Source organism: Sinocyclocheilus grahami, unplaced genomic scaffold (assembly GCF_001515645.1).
Source record: "Sinocyclocheilus grahami isolate Dianchi unplaced genomic scaffold, SAMN03320097.WGS_v1.1 scaffold275.1, whole genome shotgun sequence".
NCBI lineage: Eukaryota > Metazoa > Chordata > Actinopteri > Cypriniformes > Cyprinidae > Sinocyclocheilus > Sinocyclocheilus grahami.
Genome location: NW_015505454.1, coordinates 380035 through 402716, shown reverse-complemented (window position 1 = coordinate 402716; position 22682 = coordinate 380035). Strand labels below are relative to the sequence as shown.

The 22682-nt window shown below is 37.9% G+C and overlaps 1 protein-coding gene across 1 annotated transcript in view; it reads right to left on the bottom strand.

Annotated features, from left to right (window-relative positions):
- The window catches only part of abca2 (ATP-binding cassette, sub-family A (ABC1), member 2), an 89919-nt gene that overhangs the window by 28035 nt on the left and 39202 nt on the right, over positions 1-22682 (bottom strand). The window contains exons 9-41 of the mRNA XM_016291658.1: positions 21385-21737; positions 21155-21314; positions 20787-20915; positions 20518-20685; positions 20239-20335; positions 19161-19334; positions 18518-18620; positions 16308-16422; positions 16010-16200; positions 15734-15884; positions 15444-15648; positions 15169-15327; positions 14844-15024; positions 14467-14679; positions 14184-14380; positions 13895-14074; positions 13127-13302; positions 12878-12998; positions 12520-12801; positions 11227-11439; positions 10420-10522; positions 9985-10310; positions 8804-9017; positions 8039-8144; positions 7836-7947; positions 7625-7685; positions 7367-7541; positions 7141-7256; positions 6871-7018; positions 5991-6114; positions 5781-5913; positions 5571-5691; positions 5286-5464 (exon numbers count right to left, since the gene is read on the bottom strand). Of these exons, the coding sequence (XP_016147144.1) occupies positions 5286-5464; positions 5571-5691; positions 5781-5913; positions 5991-6114; positions 6871-7018; positions 7141-7256; positions 7367-7541; positions 7625-7685; positions 7836-7947; positions 8039-8144; positions 8804-9017; positions 9985-10310; positions 10420-10522; positions 11227-11439; positions 12520-12801; positions 12878-12998; positions 13127-13302; positions 13895-14074; positions 14184-14380; positions 14467-14679; positions 14844-15024; positions 15169-15327; positions 15444-15648; positions 15734-15884; positions 16010-16200; positions 16308-16422; positions 18518-18620; positions 19161-19334; positions 20239-20335; positions 20518-20685; positions 20787-20915; positions 21155-21314; positions 21385-21737 (5486 nt within the window). The remainder of the gene's footprint in view (positions 1-5285; positions 5465-5570; positions 5692-5780; positions 5914-5990; positions 6115-6870; positions 7019-7140; positions 7257-7366; positions 7542-7624; positions 7686-7835; positions 7948-8038; positions 8145-8803; positions 9018-9984; positions 10311-10419; positions 10523-11226; positions 11440-12519; positions 12802-12877; positions 12999-13126; positions 13303-13894; positions 14075-14183; positions 14381-14466; positions 14680-14843; positions 15025-15168; positions 15328-15443; positions 15649-15733; positions 15885-16009; positions 16201-16307; positions 16423-18517; positions 18621-19160; positions 19335-20238; positions 20336-20517; positions 20686-20786; positions 20916-21154; positions 21315-21384; positions 21738-22682) is intronic.

The window sequence follows — 22682 nt, the reverse complement described above, 5'->3', positions numbered from 1 at the left end:
CAATCCCTTTTTGTTCTATAAAGACAAAACAGAGCACATAAACTAGCCATTAAGGTAAAAGAAGGCCAGCCGTACTTAGCCATGTCTCTGACTACTTTCTTTCAAAGCGACTGAACATCTGTAGGGAGACATGACTGGTCTCTAGATTAGTCCCGTATGAATAATCCAACAGGAAACACAGAACCTACATTATCACAGAGAACAGCTCTGTCTGTTGACTCTGTGGAGAATGGCTGGCAATTACAAAGTGTGAGAGCTAATTAAAACACAAAATGTGGCACCACACTGCCATAGATAGGAGCAAAAAGAGAGAGGGGTAAAAAGAAAGCCGGGGTGAGAAATCTTCAGATCTCATTAGCATTTATCCTTGGATGTGGGACAGTCTGCACTTGTTTTAGCATTGACTTCAGTCCTTGTATATCTTGTCACATTGGTTAATTGTTTAACACAGAGTCTGTGGGGAGTTTGAGTCTATTAGATGCTACAGATGGGTCCGGAGGAAGGGAAGGGCGAGGAGAGAATCCACTTTAAGTCTTCTGATGTTGCCTTGGAGCGTGAGCTCTAGATGCCCAAGTCTTTGTACTTGGAGCGAGAGAAGCCTCTTATTCCATTACAGGACTATTTGGAATGATATCGGATCTGTGCTGCTGACGACAGCACTATATAATCCATCTAAAAACTGGGAATATCTTTCTCATAAGTATCTTATAGTTCATGTGTAGACAGCACAAAGTGCATTGAATGTAAAGCCCTGCACGGGCCTCAAATGTAGGCCCTAACAAAGTGGTTATATTTCTTTTCGTTTCTTTATTAAGGTAATTTTGAAAAATTGAGCATTTTTTGTTTGTTAAACACAAGTTTTAGTTTTTTTAAGTGACGACCAAGCGGCCATGCAGCGGCCGACATTGAGTTTACCACGTTTGATCAATTTCTGTGGAGATGGCGAGTCAGAATCGTCAGCTTCTTTGCAGCCGTCATGGACTCAGAAAATAGTTTATTAACAAATAATTAAAATATGACCTTGCTAGTTTCTTGAAACATTCATAGTCATTAATACTTTTGCGGAGCTTTACGGAAAGATTTATGCATGTGTTTCAGCGCGAATATACTATTAAAATGGTTTATACGGTGGCCGAAAGAGCTCAATGCGCTGCAAATGAAAAAACACCTGCAAATTAAGAAAACATCTTCATTAATTTGACACACGCGCTGCAAATTCTCACAACACAAAAGCAGAAACACACTGCAAAGACTCACAACACAAACAAATAGCCTACAGAAACGCGCTGCAAATCCTCACAACACAAACAAAGAAATGCGCTGCAAATACAAAACTAACAAAAACAGAAACGTGCTGCAAATATGCACAGATCACATCGGAAATGTTTAAGGGAAGTGCGTTTCTTTGTTTGTGTTGTGAGAATTTGCAGCGCGTTTCTGTATTTGGTTGTGTTGTGAGAATTTGCAGCGCGTTTCTGTATTTGGTTGTGTTGTGAGAATTTGCAGCGCGTTTCTGTATTTGGTTGTGTTGTGAGAATTTGCAGCGCGTTTCTGTATTTGGTTGTGTTGTGAGAATTTGCAGCGCGTTTCTGTATTTGGTTGTGTTGTGAGAATTTGCAGCGCGTTTCTGCATTTGGTTGTGTTGTAAGAATTTGCAGCGCGTGTGTTGTCAAATTGATGAAGATGTTTTCTTAATTTGCAAGTGTTTTTTTCTATTTGCATGTGTTTTTTCATTTGCAGTGCGTTGAGCTCTCTCGGCAGTGTTGCTAATTTAGCTACTTTGTAGCTAGATTTAGCAACTTCCTCGCCCCTTTTGAGACTTTTTTCAAAAGTTTAGGGACAAATATAGCAACTTCTTTGACAAACCTTATCTAAGTTCTCATCTTGCCCACTGATCTACGTTCATCTTTATATAGATCAGTGAATTTACCATTGTGATGTCATCTAGTGACATTTAGCTACCAGTTTTAGCTACTTTCAATTGAAAGCAGTTGGCAACACTGTCTCTCGGCCACCGTAGGGGTTTAGCCTATGTAAATAATTAAATTAATATAAACTTGCGATCAGTCAAATAATGTCTTAAATGAACGACTAGAAAAATCTTTAGTCAGGGAAGCCCAAGTTTTAATCGAGTCCTTTCTTTTAACTCCAGCTGTGCTGAAGGCATGCTCGCTGTGGAGGTGGTGGCGCGAAACACCATGCGAGCCGGTCTTGACAGTCGGCGGTAGCCTGGCCTCGTGTTGTTTCCACCAGTGTAGCGCATCTTTTCCATTACCTTAATTGATTAATGTCTCAAATGTAAAAAGAAGGAGAAGCCTAAAACCGGCCCGATGAACGGCCCGCATGTGGTCTATGACCTGAAAATTGGTCTGCAGCTAGGGGCGTAAATAAGTCGGGCCCGGGCTAAATTGCAGGGCTCTAATTGAATGTGTACTATAAGACAAATGATGGTGGCTTACATAACTGATTATATTTTTGATTCAGCTTTGAAGCTCAGTTCATTCATCCTTCTCAAACCTGTTAAATTATTATTTTATTCTACTCATTATTGTGTACTTTGTTTTGTTTAGTTATCCTACAGCAGTCCTTTGTTCGAGGGCTGATCTTATAGGCTACTTTTGTTATTTTTCAAAAAATGTCTAAATAAATCAAAATAAATCAAAAATTAAACATCAAATTATATATTTTATTTTATTTACATTTGATTAATATTATAATATTTGCATCAAATTCAAAGCTGTGATGCCTGATTCGCGAACAAATTACTCTTTCGAACCAGTTCTTTTCAATTAATCAGTCTACATTAAAAGCATAGGCCTACAGTATTTATGTAAAAAAAAAAAATATATATATATATATATATATATATATATAGCTGCATCTATCTATCTATCTGTCTGTCTATCAATCAGTCAATCTATCTATATCTATATCAGATTAGCCTACATTAAAAAATTGCCTACTCAAATTAAAAATTATCGTAATTTTAACTAAAAAATGTATGTAAAAATGCCACAAAAATGAATACTATATAAAATGTATATAGCTATATTTATATATAGGTCTATACATTCATATATATTCAGCCTATATGAAGCAATAGCCTATATATAGCCTATTAAATAGCCTATAAATTTCAAGTTCTACGACAAGTACATGTGTACTATGTGTTTTTAATCGTAAATTTAACAACAAGGACAACCAAATTTACGTTTCAAAACCTTTTTATTTGTATTTCGTCTGTTTTTGCAACTGTTATATCATTGTTTAACAAAAACGTTGCTCTCTGAAATCATTTTGACAGATTTTTTTTCTGTTTTCTCATTCTTTAATTTATCTCCAACTTGAATTATTATGGATTTGAGGAGCACAAGTGGGATTTAGTAGCCAAATGATCCTGTAATAGAAGTCTGGTGCATGTGGAGAAGAGCAAAGCTGGTGTGGGAGGAGCAGTTTTAGATTGGCAGAAGACAAGGGATCCCAGAAGGCTTGTACTGAGGGAGATGCGAGCCAGCCAACAGATTTTCATTCATGAAGACGCAATTCAGCACCGACACTTGGCGTTTTCTTCGGGTGTAGCCCAGCTGAGTGAATTCAATCAGTGTCACGGAGCGCTAGGCGCTCAACTAGAGCCATTCACATGTGTGCAAACTTGTGGGCTTGATCTGAACACCACTGGACACTGTTCAATTCAACTTTCCTTATGGGATTGTGCTGGGCGAGAATGAAGAGCGCTGTCAGAAGCTGGAAGTGGCGGTCAGCTGTGTCTCGACAGGCGTTATAGGAGTCTTCATTCAGAAGGATGCTGGTGGGAAATGCCTGCAGACAGAGAGGATGAGATTTGTGGAAAGGCGCTGGAGCTTCTGTCCGATCTGTGCTCGAGAGGAGAGGTGCAAGATAAAAACTGCCTGGATTTCACCTACTATTTCCGCGATCTCGGGAGACCGAGATATTCGGACTCTGGTAAGGAAATTATTTTATTCCTGTCTTCAAATTAAGTTTTATTAATGTTTTGTGTATCCTAACTAATCAAATCACATTTAAAAAGTCGCGTTCAGCTGCTCTCAGACTACATACGGCCCTTAAACTTGTTGTCATGGCACTTTCAACCAATTTTTTTACTTGTTAGAAAGTTATTAGAAGCAAATGACCGAAATTGAAATGTGTACATTTCATTAATGCGTTCGGCTAATTAGCAGCTAGCATTGATGGAGTTTGTTGTCATTAAAGTACGTTAACCACACCCAATAAATTATCTAAAACAACCAGTATTTATTAAGATTAACGCTGATATTAAACCGTTGTTGTCAACGTATTATTTACACAATTCAGGTTACTAGACCCCCCCCCCACCATTTTTTTTAATTTTTTTTTTTTTTTTTAATTTTTGGGAGAAAAAACCTTTTTTTTTTTTTTTTTTTTAGTTTTACACAAATTTTACTGGAGTTTTATGCTTAATAAATTACCAATAGGGTAAAAACAATCAGCTTAATTCAAGACATTCTATATTCTAAAAAAACGTGTATTTTTATTACTGAAAATTAATCAGTAGTGTTTGTTAGCATAGCAACATGCTAACATCAAAATTTCCAAAATAAAACATAAAATAGCCTAAGATAATGCTTATTTATTTATTTTATACACATAAATTTACCAACATTTGTTGGGGGTTTATGCTTGAAGAATCACAAATAGGGTAAAAACAATAAATTATTTCAAGATATACTCTACATCTGCCAAAAATACCTTGCAAATACCTTGAAGTCCAACTAAAGATATAGTGAAGTATATCTGATTGTGCTAAAGTGGAACTATTGCAAGTATACTTTAGGTGCACTTTAAATATCTTGCATTTAAAGACCGATATTATTCAAAGATCATAAAATCCTCATCAACAGGGACATTAAACACATTTTTCATATTAAGAAATGTTCATTGTGCACAAGAAGTACTCCAAATAAAGTTATTTATGATTTTTATATCAGTAAGTCTCAAGCGATATGTCAGTAAATATGTTAATAGATTTGAACTATGCTTAGTATGAAATAAATGTTTTTTAAAATATATTACTTTTTTTAAAATTACATTTATTTTTCTTATTTCATGGAAAAATGTTTTGTCTTGTTTTAACATATAAACAAAAGATTGGTTTATGCTTAAAATAGAACAAAAATAAAAAAATAACTAATTTGATATATATTCTATATATTATATGAATGACGAGGAAGAGAGGGAGGATTTAGAAATCTGTTAACAATTCAAAGCTGAATGTCTAAATGTAGCACCTGTGTCCCTGAATAAAGGCCTCTCCCCCTGTTGTGCTCTCATCTCCAGTCAACATTTTGAAGGTTGTGGTCTTTCCAGCCCCGTTCACTCCCAGCAGCCCAAAGCACTCCCCAGGACGGACCCCCAGACACAAACGGTCCACCGCCAGGATCCGGCCCATCTTGCGAGACTTGTACACCTGTGAGGAAACACGGGCTCTGAGGATATTTTGAGGACTGAACAATGGATTCAGGTCAGATGCACTGGGTTAAGGGAAAGTTTTAAAATGTCATGGAGTGTCTGACCTTGGTTAGGTTGTCGATCTTCAGCATGTCATTGTCAGCATCTCCCCTCAGCACTCTGCGTCTCTCACAGGCCACATCAACATCATCATCCTCAACTGGCTGACTGTTGACAGGCACTCTCCTACAATGAGATGAAAACAGTGACCTTTAGAACATTTTTATTTTAAACTGTCAAAGGCACACACATGCTGTATACAAAATCACACTCACTGGGCTTTCCGGAGGAAGTTGTACTGGCACAGAATTGTAATGAGAAAGCCAACGAAACCCTCAATGGTCATTGCCACCAGTCCCCGTGTCACAATGTCCCATTCAAATGGAGACTTCACCTTATCAAACTGGCCTGCAGGGAAGAGAAGGCATTTTATCATCTGAAAAGAGCAAAGACGATGCCCTGAGATGAAGAATGCATAAACACACCTATCTTGGCGTAATACTCATTGATATACTCATTATAGGCCATCTCCATCAAACCATGACCCAGGTTATAATTGGGAAAGATGAGAAAACAGGACTTCAGATAGCTGTTTACCAACTTTAGATCCTGTGAGGTAAACAAATCAAACAAATGTATATTAGTGATAAAATGTTACATTGTTATATGATTTTAATAATTGGATACGGTTGAAAAGGTGGGACAGGCAAAAATGTCAATTTAAAGGGATAGTTCACCCAAAAATGAAAATTCTGTCATTGATTACTCACCCTCACACGTTCCAAACCTGTAAGACCTTTGTTATTTCTGATGAAATCCAAGAGCTTTCTGACCCTGCATAGACAGCAACACAACTACCACGTTCAAGGCCCAAAAAGGTAGTAAGGACATTGTTAAAATAGTCCAGTCGAAGACTGACACAAAAGAGAAGAAATTGTTAAATAAAGTTATTATTATTCTTGTTTTCTTTGCTCACAAAAAGTATTCTCGTAGCTTCATAAAATTACAGTTGGACCACTGGTGTCAAATGGACTATTTTAATGACGTCTTTACTACCTTTCTGGGCCTTGAATGTGGTAGTTGCTGTCTATGCAGGGTCAGAAAGCTCTCAGATTTCATCAAAAATATCTTAATTTGTGTTCCGAAGATGAACGAGGCCTTACGGGTAAGAGGGTATTTAATAACAGAATTTTCATTTTTGGGTGAACTATCCCTTTAAGCGGGTGGGAGTGAGATACATAAAGACATAAAAAAATAATTTCTTCTATAGTGCATGAGCTCAAAAGAATGTTGTCATACAGCTTATACACACAATTTATATACATGCCATGCCATCAGTGATAAAAATTTCTCTGTCTGACCTACCTTGTCACGCTCGAACAGTTGTAGGAGGAAAGTGGCCACCGTGGCTGTGATGCCAATGAAGAGATTGATGACTATGAGGAAAACATAAGCTGTGCTGGGCACCTCAAACCAGAAAGAGGCTGGATACATAATGGGGGTTATAGACCAGCTAGAAAGAGAGAGCGAACTGTCACATTTTATGTGGCATTTTAAGACCTGAATAAAACGGATAAAAAACTGTATTTATTGTCTCTCTACGTCTGATTGAGTCATCACACAGAAAGAGCTTACCCGTAAAGGAGGAAGAGAGAGAGCACTGCTGGGAAATTTGTCGGTGACGTGTACGCAGGAAGGTCAAACACGAACAGAATTAGGACACAGCACGTTGCTGGAACCAGGTAGTTCAGCTAACGAAGAAAGAACAAAAGAAATCTGTGTGTAAACCAATTTAGCCCTCAGGACTGTTCTTGTTTGTGAATAGACACCAAATTCCACACAGTCTCTCCTATCCCCCTACCATGTCCCATATGTAGTTCGCTAGCCAGTAAGTGACAGGGTCACATCCGCTGACAAACTGTAGGTGTTTGGCCTTGGTGGATTTTTCTGCTACCAGGAAGACCACGAAGCTTGCTGGCACAAAGGACATGGCTACAATGATGAAGATGGCAATAACCACATCAGTGCCCTGGAGCCTAGACGAGCGGATATGAAATCAGAAATAAGCAATGAGTGTTTGAGGGCTGCAACAGGAAGAAGAGAGGAGAGGAAGACTTACAGATAATCCAGAGAAAGACTGGCACTGGTTCTGTTCATGGGATGATTGGTCACTGTGATGCCTGTGAACGTTTGCACATATAGGGTTTTCAGTACAACTAAACAATCTCTTTATGACAAAAAACAACAGAATGAAGATGACTTAAAAAGAATTCAGTAAAACATGCACAATTAAATAGAAAAAACAATTGATGACTTCTATTCAGACTCACCGTATGCAGCAGGGTTTCCTTTACTACTGGGCAGATTGGCTCTGAGGATGGCATTGTTCAGGACATTTAGGTAGGTGGGCATACTATGATACCCTTTGTTATTGTAAAGCACCTGTAGAGTAAGACAAAAACATTCAAATTATGATGAAATACTACCTCAGAAATATATATAAGCTATGAAGGGTAAGGATACTCTGACTTGCCTGTGAGGATCGCCTCACTGCTATTTTGCGCACCATAGGTGATGTTTTTCTCCCAAAGGATGCTGGGACAGATTTTTGAATGTTTCCTACAGTAAAGCCTCCATATCTACAGGATAACACAAAAAAATACAGTTTTTGAGTTCTTGTCAAAAGAAAGAGAGGTTTAAAAAAAAGTCTTAATTTAAAAATGAATGAGAATTTAAAGTTGGTATGAAATAGTAATTCACCTATTTTACCCATTTCATTTTATAAAAGCATTTTATCGATCTTATTGTAAATGTTTAATTCATTCAAACATAACAAAAGAAAAGACCTGTCGCTACTTCAGTTACAAAGTGATTTTAAGGGAGTCATATTTTAGATGCATGCTCAAAACCCAAAATGTCCAGTCAGTCCAAAAGCCCATTAATCAAAACTGCACTGCACAAACAGTTTGTTCAGAAATCATTGGTTTGTGGTGATGTCATAAGGATCAACGATATTGTTCCATATTACAAAATATTCAGTATTCAGCAACTTGGCCTGCTCCATCACTTTGCTGGCATTGCAAAGATGCTCATTAAAAAACTTTATTGGACCTGGCAGCAAACCCACAAATTCAGAGTAAGCATTTCAAATGCAATACTTTTTTAATATAAAGTCTATAAGTGAACAGCAGCAAAAAAAAAGCCATCTTAATTCTAAAATGCTATGTTACTAATTCAATCAATTAATAAATTAAGTAAAATATGATATTATCCCTTTGACACCCTTTCAGAAGATTACCTGTGTAATCTGAGACGATCAGAGGTGTACAGGAGATATTCGGACACGTTGCGACCTGTGATGTCCACCAAGATGTCTCCGGTTACTACCTTCATAAGGGGCGGTCGACCCCCAACTCCACTGGGGCAGGAGAAGCCCGTGCCCTGCATGGAGCAGATACAACGTACCGGCTCCCGGATGGTCAAGGGCAGCGTGGGGGGAGATGTTGCCATCTCTGTGGGAGCACAGCAGGGTGAGAGGAGCCTTATCAAACGAGTGGAAGAATCCATATTACACAGCTTCATGGAAAAAGACAGGATGTTTTAGAATAATCTACATTATGCAAGGAAATTAATTTTTCAGCAGGTGTGTGGCACAGGAGTTATTTTCAAGCTAAAATCATATCCAAAGGTGCATAACTTTCAGTATCAATTACTACTTTTCATTCTCTTACATCTGTTGGCTGCCGGTGAGTGTTATTTTTTATTATTTAGCATTTTGATGTGGTCATAGTTTTTGTCTTCTGATGAAAATTCATACTAAATTATAGTTTCATCACGATGTCATATTCATTCAATTCAACTCACAATTTCTAAAATGACATCTAATTTTAGTCCCAAAAAATTACAATATATTTCATAAAAAAAAAATGCAAAATTAAACCAAATATTCAGTCATTTTTATATATTAATTATAGCATTAGGTTTTTATAGTTCTTACACTACTGTAAGATGTTTTTTAAGGAAATTAATACTTTTCGTTCCACTAGGATGCATTAAATTGATAAAAATTTTTTATAATGTTACAAAAGACTTCAAATAATAACTTTACATTCATCAAAGAATCCTGGAAAAAAAAATCACAGTCCCCACAAAAATGAAAAGATGACATCACTGCAAAAAAAACAGTACAATTGTTCTTGAACACTAAATCAGCTTATTGAGCTTATTAATGCTTTCTGAAGGATCAGGTGGACACTTAAGACTGGAGTAATGGCTGCTAAAAATTTAGCTTTGCCATCACAGGAATAAATTACATTTTAAAATTTATTAAAATAAAAAAAAAATTTTTTTTTTAAATTGTAAAATTAAAGTGAAAGTGCAGCAGCATCTACAGAACATTTGGTCAATTTTACAATGTGCTCAGCTTTGATGAAAAAAAAACATGCATATTTAACCATACACCAGTCTGTAAACTCTGACCTCGGACAGTCGTGGGAGGAGCGGCAGTGTAGTTCCAAAGGCCATCTTCAAAATGCACATCTGGGTCATCTGAGGGGGCAGGAGAGGGTGGCAGGGGCACAAAATTTGATAAAGGCACACCCTGTGTGAAGGAATCCAGGCACATAGAGTCAAAGTAGCGGGCTGCCAGGGTTTTGGAGTTGTTGGCATATGGATTCAGGGTTTGGGCCAGTTGGTCCAGAGTGCTGTTGAAGGGAGTTTTCAGTACACACGTCGCACCAACCCCAGAGGGTAGACGCAGGGTGTTAACAATCCTCTGTGGACTGGCATCTGGAGAGAGTTTACTCCTGGAGCAAAGATAGGTTTATAGGGATTGAGAGAGAGACGATGTCTGGGTCTTCATTATAATGCAAAAGAAGCCTGTAGATATTTAAAACAATATTTCTTGTGGCTGACCTGTACTGAAGCCTGTCTTCATTGGCATAAAGGATGAAGTTTCCACGAGGCTGTGTGTAGTTGTGATACTGAGATGGAGACAGAATCAACGGAGGAAGGTCACCTACAGAGCCAAAGAGAGACCAACAGAACAGTCTTCACTTAGGTCTAATTAAGATCTGCATCATTTTTGTGCCAGATAAACTGCTCTGATTAAATTGTATAATCTCCATAATTATATTTTTAAAAAGATACTGCCCCCTAAATTGAGATCTAGTGGTTCTTTGATAGTAGCTTATACTTTAGCTACTAGCAAAGCTTTCATTTGTAAAGTATTCAATTCACTGGATTCTTTACATTTTAATTGATATAAATTATAATTAAATAATTTAAAAATGATATGGTATACAGTACTGTTTAAAGGGTTGGGGTCGGTAATATTTTTTTTATGTTTTTGAAAGATGTTTTTATGGTCATCTAGGCTGAATTTCTAACATTCTGATTTAGAGTTCAAGAAACATTTCTTATTATCAGTGTTGACTATTTTTGAGGAAATCATTATACAAAAGAACATAATTCATTTAAAATTTATAGATCTGTAGTAACATTAAAAATGTCTTTCTTGTCAATTTTTGATACATTTTTTTTGACCCCAAAATTGTAAACAGTTGTTTATATAACATGATATATGTGCTTACAATGATATGTACCATTATATATCTTGATATAAAATTATTTATACTGTGATACAAGATTTTGGTCAACCTACATTCTCTAGAGAAACAGAACATACAAACAATCACAACACAAGGTACCACGTGTCCTTACCAATCTGAGGCACAGATAGAGCTACAGTCATTGCCACACAGACGAAGAAAGCAGGCAGCAGGATCTGTGAGAAAATGCCCTTGGTGTTCCTCTTCGCGCAGTGAAACCTTTTCACTATCAGCCCGTGAAACTGCCGGAGTTTCAGCCACCAGCCCTCAAGCTTAAAGCTGCCCTGGCCCTCGTGTATGGTCGGCTCCGGAGAGGACTCTTCATCTGGAGCACAGAGGGTATATAGTACACTGAGCGGTAGGTAATCTTTATCTGTTACCTACAGGCCATTCAGAGATGCATTTGTCTCAGACAGACTTCCGCTTTGTGTCCAAAGGCGGCAAACAGCACTAGATACAATGTTCTTTCCAAAAGCCTTCAAGATATAACCACAAAAAGAACTGGTTCCTAGTGAGTTCCAAACACAGTCTACAAACACAACTACCAACTGAGCTATTAATGAAGAAAAGAGTCTAAAATATCAGTACAATTAAACTTATAATAAAAAATAATTATTAAATTAATAAATAATTATCAATAATTAGGGCTGTCGTTTAAAAACATTTAATACAAATGATCTGTGATAAATAATGTATGTAATTAATGCATTCTGTTTTTTTAAGAAACAATATAATAATGTGTATGAATTTTTGGTTCTAATCAGAAATGACACAGACCACAACAAAACAGTTACAATGTCAAACTGAATAAATGTGTTATTAACCTACAATTATCCACTTTGAATAATAATAATGATAATGATAGATAGATATATAGATAGAAATATTTAAAGGGGTCATATGATGCTTTTACGAGCCGTTTTAGGGGGCGTGGCAGAGTCTTATCTTTGATAAAGTAGATCTCTTTGGTTTTGAGACTTTAGTCTTTGCAACTTCAGGGATCTTATCTATGCACAATCAGCTTGTAACTCTCCAAAGAGAAAGGAAAACGTGAAATTGCATCATATGACCCCTTTAATAAAATGTGTTTAATACTTTTTTTTCTGTAGTTAATGCATTCAGTTTTTTTAAACAAGGAAATTAAATCTACATAATGTGTGTGATTATGTTAATAAATGTGTTTCTAATCATTAGTTATAATCACTTTTGGATATTCAGTTTTTAGAAATCACACAATGTAGCAGTTACAATGTCAAATTGAATAAATGTGTTAATAACAAAATAATAATGATTACATTTACTGGATTAAATAATAATAATAATAAACTGTTAAAAACTAAATACATTTTATTATTATTATTGTTGTTGTTATTATTATTATTATTATTTAATTCAATTTCCTCACCTCTGAGACTGGCCGAGTCAGGATCTGGGCCATTGTCAAATAATGGGCAGTAGTCTCCGTAGAAGTCAGAATAAAGTCCCCCTTCATCCCCTCTCACTGAGCCGAGAGAAGAGCCGGACTGTAGGGATGCTTGGCTTGGGCTCAGCCTGGAGCACATCATCAGGTTACTGAGCTCCACATCTGGCCGGATCACAGCAGCAGCTGGTGCCCCCTCGCACTGTGGCCCTCCTGACAGAATAGAGGGCTTCCCAGCTGATGCTCCGCCGGGAGAGTCATTCATATCTGAAAATATATAGCCATAAATAAAATCTCATGGTTTTAGATGCATTGCTTTAATAGATCTGTCTGACCATCTAACCTGCATCGCTGTTCTCCAGTGAAAGATCTTCTTCTGATACTTTCAGAAAGACCTCCTCCAGTGTGGTGTCCATCACACCAAAGCTGGTCAAGGCCAAGCTGTCCAAACTCTGCTCCAGAGCCTGAAGAAAATACACCCAACATATGTGCCCATCAGTGAATGCTTCATATTCAGTTTAATAAAGATTTGATTTATTTTAATCAAATTACGTCTTTCCAACGGTCTAAAAATGTTTGTGTGTAGGACCACCTGAAACAGCCTCTCGAAGCAGCCTTTCTTGACAGCCTCAGACGGTAGGACATAAGAGAGCTCAGTGTTGGAGTCGGACACCAGCAGACAGGAGGCAATGTACTGACGGATGAACTGTGTCACTCTGCTCTCTGAACATGGAGATATGGAAGAGGCGGGAGACTGGATTGACTGATCTGAGAACAAATAGAAACATGATGTTAGGTCATGGCAGATGAAAGAGCAGATGGAAAACTAGGAGATTTTTCATCTGCTCTTTTGATATTTTAAAGGAACAAACAATGAAATGAGGAACAGAAGAACCATATAAAAAATATGGAGATAAAACAGAAAAACAAACAGTGTTTTACATTGTAAAACAGATATAAACCAATAGATTTTATGCATTTATAATAATTCGTTTTTATTAATATTTCAAATTAGCTTTTAGTTTTATATTTTCAGTTTCCATTTTAATTGTATGCATGTAATTTGCATTTGCTTTTTTAATATATAACTTTTAAGGTTTATTTGAGTTTTAGTTTTAGTTCAGTTTTATTTTTTTTTTTTTTTTTCAGTTTAATAACCCTGATTTGTCATTTTTGAATACAACAGGACATTTTGGTACATTTACTGACAGGAAAGTACTGAGAGAAAAATGGAGAATCAAATAGGGAAATGATGTGAGCTGGATTCAAACTCACAATGCCACCTCAGACATTAATAATTACAATTTTTTGAAAATGTCCAAAAGTCCACAAAGGAGAAGACACATATCTGCACATATACCTGCAGTGTGTGAGTCACTCTGTTTCTTGACCAGTGTAAGTTTGTAGCCGTCTCCATATGTGCTCTTGAGGAACAGGGGGGAACCGCAGCACTTAAGTTTGCCATGTGAGATGATGGCAATACGGTCTCCAAGCAAATCAGCCTCATCCATGTGGTGAGTGGAGAGCAGGATGGTGCGACCTGCTCACACAGAGATTATAGTTTTGGACTGGTCATATATTTGGAAACTGATGACAGACACCAGACTTTTAAACAGTACTGTATTCATGATTAGTAATCATAGTATCACCTTGTTTATATTTAAGGATGAGGTCCCAGATTGCTCGACGGGCATACGGGTCCACTCCTGCCGTGGGTTCATCCAAAATCACCGCCCGGGACCCACCTACAAATGCAATTGCCACCGACAACTTCCTCTTCATCCCCCCAGAAAGAGTCTGAACCAGACTGTGACGTTTGTTGGACAATTCGAGATCCTCTATCATCCTGTGAATTCCGACACACAGCCTTAATGAACTCAGGAATGGGGGCGATTGAGTAAGTGTTAGCAAAATGCGAGTGTGTTAACCCACTTGTCCATCTCCTTCCGGATATCTTCCTCGGCCATGCCCTTCAGACGCGAGTAGAACCACAGATGTTCCTCCACACTGAGCTTGTCGAACAGAACATTGTGCTGGGGACACATGCCCAAATTCTGCCTGATGCGCTCCATCTCTGTGCGGATGTCATGGCCGTATATGGTGGCAGAGCCAGAAGTGGGTGGAAACAATCCCGTGAGTATGGACCTACAAGAGATTCATTGAATACTAAATGAATTTTCTGCAAGACACATCAGTTTCATATATCATCCAAACTTTAACTCGTAGAGTGCTATTGTGAGCATTAATAAGCACAGCATGGGTCTAGAACCACCCTGATACACTACGAAACACAATATCCTAACACTCACATAGTGGTGGTCTTGCCAGCCCCATTGTGTCCCAAGAAAGAGACAACCTGGTTCTCATGCAGGTTTAGGCTCAGCCTGTTTAGGGCCAGTTTGCTGCCCGTCTTGTAGACTTTAGTTAGTTTGTCTATGCACACCACCAGCGGCAAGTGACTGGGTTCTTCTTCAATTCCACGAGTTTCCTCTGAGCAACAAACAATCATAAATTTAGTAACATGCCTAAAAATATCTCTACAAATTACATTATTCTTACACAAAATATTCTAACTTTAACAAAGAAGTGAAAGCTGATAATATGATAGATGGATGGATGTGAAATTAAGTGTACCTGAGCGTCTGTGTTCCATAGCACAAGCCTGGTCCTCCTCCATCACGCTCAGCCTGGTGCCGCCACTCCACGGCCAATCCCACGTCTCTATGCGGCCACTTCCTAACCAATAGGATTTCTGCAGGGGAAAATACCATGGCCGGGGCAGTCCATACATCCCTGAAAGAGGAAAAAAAACATTACAGAAACCAAAACAAATACTTTAAATTTGCTACTGAATAACAACAATGTGGGCAGTGTTTGCACTGCACAATAATGACATCACTACAGCTTACCTGGATGCACAGCTTCTATATACCAGGTCAACACACCATATACAATGGCATCAACGGTGAGCATAACCATAGACAGCAGAAGGTTAAAGTCATCGCCCTCTACAGGTGACTGGTTTATAGTACGCCACTGGATTCCAACCCCAGCAACTTCATACAGGGCAAAGTATTTAGATCCCAGACCGAATGCTGTGGTAGACATTAAAGACTGTAGAGAGAGAATCACTTGTTTACTGAAGATCAATAGACTATCAAAATGGAACATTAAATGGATTCATGGGAAGCCTTCATACCGCTATGCACTTCTCAAAGGCAGTGATTTTGTCGTGAGCCACCTCTTCTCTTATGGCCACATACATGTATGGCACATAACTCAGAAAGTAGATGATTCCTCCACATGCTGAAGCCAGTTTGGCTTTGGAGTACAACACCGACACAAGGAAACTTGCCGAAAAGGAAATGGAGAGAACTTTCACATAACATTAACAACTTTTGACTACTGTTCTTCATTGAAAAGCAATGTAAATAGAACGAAACAGCAAGTAAACATTAGAATATGGATCCAGTACCAGAACATGATGGTGGCGACAGCGTAGACTGTGAGGAAGAGCCAGATGATAAAGGGATCGCTGTGGAGGAGGACTTTGCCGTATTTCAGTATGGCAGTGAGGGCCGTCACTGAGATCGAAAGCTGCACGAAGCCTGTGATGAACCAGGCCACCCAGTGCACTGCATTATTCAAGCCCATCATCTTCATCACCTGTGGAAAAACGACTTGCATCAACCATGGCACCACTCTTGAACTCACACAGAAGTTTGTTAGTGATGCCAGGTTGTTTTAAAAGAAAGTTCAGTCTATTCTCTCACCTCTTTCAGTCTTTGCTCCTTCTCTGCTACGATGTGCTGGATCATCATGGCCACAGAGTAGACCCAGGATATGACCATACACAGAGGCATCATGTGCTCGATAACAAACAGAAAACTGCAAATGGAAAAACCTGTTACAACTTCTCACCTCCACAAGCTGATACATTACTAGTATTGACCCCTAAAATGCAAGCAATTGTACAGTACTCCACCAGTATATCGCTATTATTAACTTAGAAAATGAAAACGTAATTTTATTCATCATGGATGTATTATATTGATTATATGTAACAGTGCTGGGCAGTTTTTTTTTTTTTTTTGGATTCTAGCGGTTTCACGGTCACGGATCACATTTTTTCCCTGACTGTGTCTTTATATTAATCAGAATGCATGAAACACTTGCAGAACCACTGCATTTTCACATTCCAAACAAACATCATACATATAGCATAAGCAGTTTTTTACATAAATTGGATTGCATCATTTCAACATTTATAGCAAAAACAGAATGGTCTGACCCTACCTTTGTGATATTTTGCTATATAAAACACATCTGAACGAAACAAAAACAGCAGATGAGCTGAATGAGAACGCAAATTCACTCACTGACAGCAGGTGGCGCTTATGCAACAGCAGCGACACAGTGTTTCCTTGGTTACCGCTGTAGCTGCTTTTAAATACTACATTAATATGCATTGTATGGAGGTAAGATGAAAAGAAAATACATCTAAACTTTTCTGAAGACACTCAGTTCCCCTCAGAGATACATTCATAGAAACCCCTCACCCCCAGTTCAGTATTTAGAATTTTCTTCCTATATTTTGCACATCACGAACAGTGAGCCTGAGCAGCCTGCTACAGTATTTTTTTCTTCTTTGCGTTTGTCAGCGTCTCTGGCTTCTGTTAATGGTCACTTAAATTTAGGCTTATTTGCCCAGTTTAAGAATTATATGTGTGTTATTAATAGTTCTAAATTTTTTTCAACCATTAGTCAGAAGTGTATGCAGTTAACAGGGATCTCCTCTAAATTAACAACACTATGTAGCTATCGTCTTTATGCACTGTTATTGCTTAAAATTCATACCATTTGTGTAAATAAAACTGGTTTACCATTTTAACCGGTATATCTCCCAGCACTATTACGAAGCCTATTTACTTCAAATAAATGCTGCTCTCTTTAACTTTATATTTTTCAGAGAAATTGAGGTAAAAAAAATTTATCACAGTTTCCACAAAAATATTAAGCAGAACAGCTGTTCAAAAAATGGTTATTTCGCATCAAATCAGAATGTTAGAATAATTTCTAAATGATAGTGACATTGAAGACTAGAGTGCTGCTGAAAATTTAGCTTTGGCACCACAAGAATAAAATTATTTCAAAATTTCATTTCAAATTGTAATAACATTTTATAATATTACTGTAATGTTTCTCAGATTATTGCAGCTTTGGTGAGCATAAAATACTTTTCAAAAACATTACAAAAACCCAGTTTAAGTAAAAAGTATTGCTTTTAATAAATAATGGCAACCTAAACCTACAACGTGGAGGCAGCATCCAATTCTTGGTAAAGTGGGTGCTTCTGATCTAGGAGAAATTTCTTACCGAGATACCTGCAATACCATTTTTGAGGATACCTAAAAGTTTGCTTGCAGTGGTTAGGATTCCCTTCAACTGCTTTTGAAGTATTGTCAACTCCACAGTATTTTCTCCAAATGTGCATATGATACAAAAGGTCATAACACCCTAGATGTTTACACTTTATGACTTTCTAAATTGGCTCTCCTTTAACAGTAGTTACACACATTAAGTTTGTTTTCCCAAAAATATACCAACATCTGTTTGGTCTTAAAGTTTTAAGTAGATCAGAAACATCACAGCACAAAGTAAACTGCTCTATGATGACTCTCTGATTGTCCTTTTTCCCCTGAAGGAGACTGACTAATGCTGTGTCATCTGCAAATTTAATGCTGAGTGGAAGCGGAGCGGGGAGCTTGCGTGATTTTGCCTGGAGTGAGGGATGTTTTTTCTTTCTTCTTATATTAGCATCTGTGTTCTTTCTGGCTCCGAGATCATTCAGATCCCAACTCTATAATGTGTATAGCACACATTAACGCAATGCAACTGAACATCTGCGATTCACCATGTCTTAAACACAAAACATAGACTATGTATATACAAAATATACAACAAAAGTAAAGACCAAGCTCACTCGTCTCTAGTGTAGCATGGATAGGGAAACATCTGCACGTAGTTTCCAGGCTCAACAACATCATGGCCCACAAACGTGTTGATGATTGCCCGCTCAATCATATCTAAGAGGAAAAAACATGGAAAATGTCAACACAGCATCAAGTAGACATGCTGAAGCTGAAGTTACACACTGCAGCTTTACGCTGTGGGAAAGCTTTGATCCTCTTGGCTTTTCTGAGCTCTTAAATAAGTGCTTCCAGAAATGCCAAAGCAGCACTTTACTGACTGATGCGCCAAGCTTTACATAACCAGGTACACACTTTACCAGAATAACTTTCATTCTGAATAAAACATCAAATTCATTCCACTTTTCCCATGCCAATTCAGTACTCTGTGGATGTTGTTTCAGAGCAAGCGATTTATTGCGTTGTCAACAGTTTTGTAAAGAATTTTGCACAAATGGCAGAACTAACGCTCATAAATTTAGATTACCACTCTCTAGATGAAAGATAGATCTTTCACTGCCAATAAGATCAAAACATTAAAGTGCTCAAGCTAAAGTAATTTACAGCAAATGCAAAACAATATCTGCTTTTGGATATCGTATCCAAAATTGTATTCTAGGTGAAAGGACAAAGTCTTGCTAAGTCTTCTTATCATACCTTGGATCCACACAAAGCCATAAAGGAAGTAAAATTTGCCGCCTGTGTTCGGCCCAGGGCGCCAATAAGCTCGACGGATTTCATTTGTTTTCTCTGTGAAGCTGGAGTTCTGTCGAATCTTATACATAACATGGGGTGGCAGAGATCCATCTTTATTGGCCTGGAAAATCACACCTAGAGAGGATGCACAGATTAAACATATGGCTACTGGCTACATTTAACAAGGTATGACTAAGGGCTAAATGAATCATGAAAATGTAGATTTAATGGGGAATGGATGGGTCAGTGTCTCAAACCTTGTTAAGAGGCATATTACACTACAAAATCATATGAAAAAAACTGTAATTTACATAAAAACAAAATAAGCCTACATTGCATTGTGATATTATCTTCAAAACAATTTTATCTCCCCAAATTCTCATCACAATAGATGATTCTCATTATCATAATGCATAATACAAAATTTTAAAGTTATTAAAAAAAACAAAGAACTTCTGTAAGATATGTTTGAAGGTGCTTTTTGGTAAGGAAAAATTACAATACAAAAAACAATGAACCAATGCAAACTTCAATAAAATTAATTCAAATGGCTACTTCATGATAGGAAACCTTTAAAAAGAGTACAAATAGTGAACCCCGAGGAAGCCGTTTATGGCTGAAACCAGTGTGTTTGCAGCCCCTTATCGGTACTCGTTCTTTTTAAATGTTTAACATCATGAAATAGTTAGTAGAATAATAGCTTTTCATTAATGTTTTGAAGTGTACCTGGGATCGTTGTTTTTAGACTGTAATTTTTATACTTTTTCATTTTGAAATACAGTATCACAAATATTACCACAACATAAATAACTGACCGTTTTAATCATTTTTCTTTTTCACATGATAATTAGAATATGAGAACTTTTTTGCATTATCTGTGAGAATTTAGAGAAAAACTTAACTTAATTGTCTTGAAAATGATTTCACACTGCAAAAAAATCATAATTGTTGTAAAAATAGGTTTTTATAAGCAAATATAATTTCTTATTTCTTTTTGATTTGGGAGTGAAAACTTTTATGAGATCCAATCATCACTCACTTGCAAAGACTGAGACATTGTCCTGGTAGGCCTGGCTCAGTGTGTAATTGACAATGCTCTCTTCATCAGGGAAGCCTCTGAAGATATCCACACTGACCTGAGGCATTCAGAAAAGATTTAGTTTTTAGAAAAAAAAGCCAAACGAACAATGCAATTAAATAAAAAAGGAAATAGTTGTATTCATGTTAATTATAATTCAACCTCAAAACAGACAACACAAGGTTTTTTTTGCAATAGATATATGAGATCGGACAAGTTCAATCAAATTCTTCTCCAGACCTTTGACATGAAGTTTGTCCAACCACAGGCAGCATTATCAATGGTGTGCAGCTGCTCCAGTAGAGTGGTTGTGTTTGGCAGGGTGAAGTTCTCCTCCAGCAGACTGTTCATCAGCTCACTGTCTGAGACGTTCAACAGGTCATGGTGCTTCTTCAGGTCTGCAATGAACTACGACATACAGACAACAAAAGACATCAAGCACATGCACAACACAAAGTGCTATTCAAACCAAAAATTCTTAAATTAGCAACTGAAAGACAGAATGTTACCTGCTGGAGCCACATCAGGTGATTGTGCAATTTACCCTCCTCTAGGAAGGCCCTTAATTCAGCTGAGATGTTGAGCCACACATGGGCATAATGAGTCACGTTCCCCACAAAAGCAAATGTCTCATTGGCCTAAAGAGAGAGGGAAAAAAAACAATATGATCAAAAATTTTCAGCTATTCAAATGATTCTCTATTAATTGGGTACAACCAAAATTAAATGAAAGAATTACCAGCAGGAAGTTTTTTTTTTAAGGCATTTGGATTCAGTAGTAATTAATTTGCTTTTTATTTTATTTTTACTGCAAACCCAATTTCTAAATTATAAATGCTCTTTTTCAGCCTTGAAACACCTCAGGAGTCTGGACTTGCCTTTTGTATGACCTTGTCCACCTCTGAGCCAATGGGAGAGTAGAGGATTTTGGGATTTGTAGTCATGAGATGGACAAGTAATCCCAAGTTTCTTTGTTCTTTGCTGGTAAAGCCCAGGGAACTCATATTGCCCTGCTTCAGAGCTTCTGGCTCAATAATCCTGATAAAACAACAAAGATTATTGAAAAAAAGTCATTTCACATTCAGAAAGGTAACACTCATATACACACCTGTTATTTCCACACAGAATGGGCTGAAGACCTGCCCACAGCTGAACAAAGGCAGAAAACTGTGATCTAGGGTTTTCAGTTTCTGCTTCATTTCCTGTGGCTCCCTCTCCTTCCTCCACAGGGCTGTCTGTTGTGTTGGGACCCCATGTTGTTGTGTTGGAGCTCCAAGAGGTGGTGTTGGCTATAGGAGGAGGCTGGTGGCCTGCACAGGCCCCTTTAGGGAGCAGTCTGGCCAGACCTGACAGCAAATCCACATCCCTCAAGAGCCGTTCTACATCCGCCAGGTTCTTCAGCAGAGCGCCGAGATGGGATTGATCCAAAAGACCGGATATGTTGGACTGCTCCAGACGCAACTGGGGAAAGAGGACAGGAGCGAGTGACATACGGAGAAAATACGGAGATAAGTAATGCTTAATCCTAAATAATACGTACAGTATCAGTGTTTCTTCAACTAATGGCCACTTTTTTGACTTGTACACTTTCTTAAAGGGGTCATATGATGCGATTTCAAGTTTTCCTTTCTCTTTGGTGTGTTACAAGCTGATTGTGCATAGATAAGATCCCTGAAGTTGCAAAGACTAAAGTCTCAAAACCAAAGAGATCTACTTTATCAAAGTTAAGACTCTGCCACGCCCCCCTAAAAAGGCTTGTTCTAACACGCCCCCACATATCTACCTCACTATGTGGAAATATTTGCATAATGCGGCCCAAATGTGCACGCAAAGAAAGAAGGCGTGGTTTCAGTAACCGCAGTTAGTGTTGAAGCAGCCATGTCAGGGAGATGCTGTGTGTTTCTAGGTGAAAGCAAAAGCACTTTATTTGGCCTTCCGAAAGTAGATGCATTTAGGAATCTTTAAGATTACTTACAACAGAACAGCAATGCATTTTATGGACGTTTCGTGAACGTCCATAAAATGAATGAGGAGGATGAGGAGATGAGGAGGTCATTCTGACTTTGCTATGACAATCTGGCGCTTCTGAATCAGCTACTGTTTTGTTATTAGTTTAAGTATTTGCTATTGACTGTTCAAATGCGGAGTTTTGTGCATCATGTGTGTGTGTGCGCGAGCGAGAGAGAGAGAGAGAAAGAGAGAGAGAGCACGAGAGTGAGAGAGAGCGTGAGAGAGAGAGAGCGAGAGAGAGCGAGAGAGCGCGAGAGAGGTGGTCACATCACAAACACATACCAGCTTCATCACTGTGTCTGTCACGCGACTCTGTTCCCCTTTCGGGCTCTGTCTTTACATTTATTTTGAAAGATGAAGCTCGCGATTATGGTAAGGGGCGTTACATTTCCGACG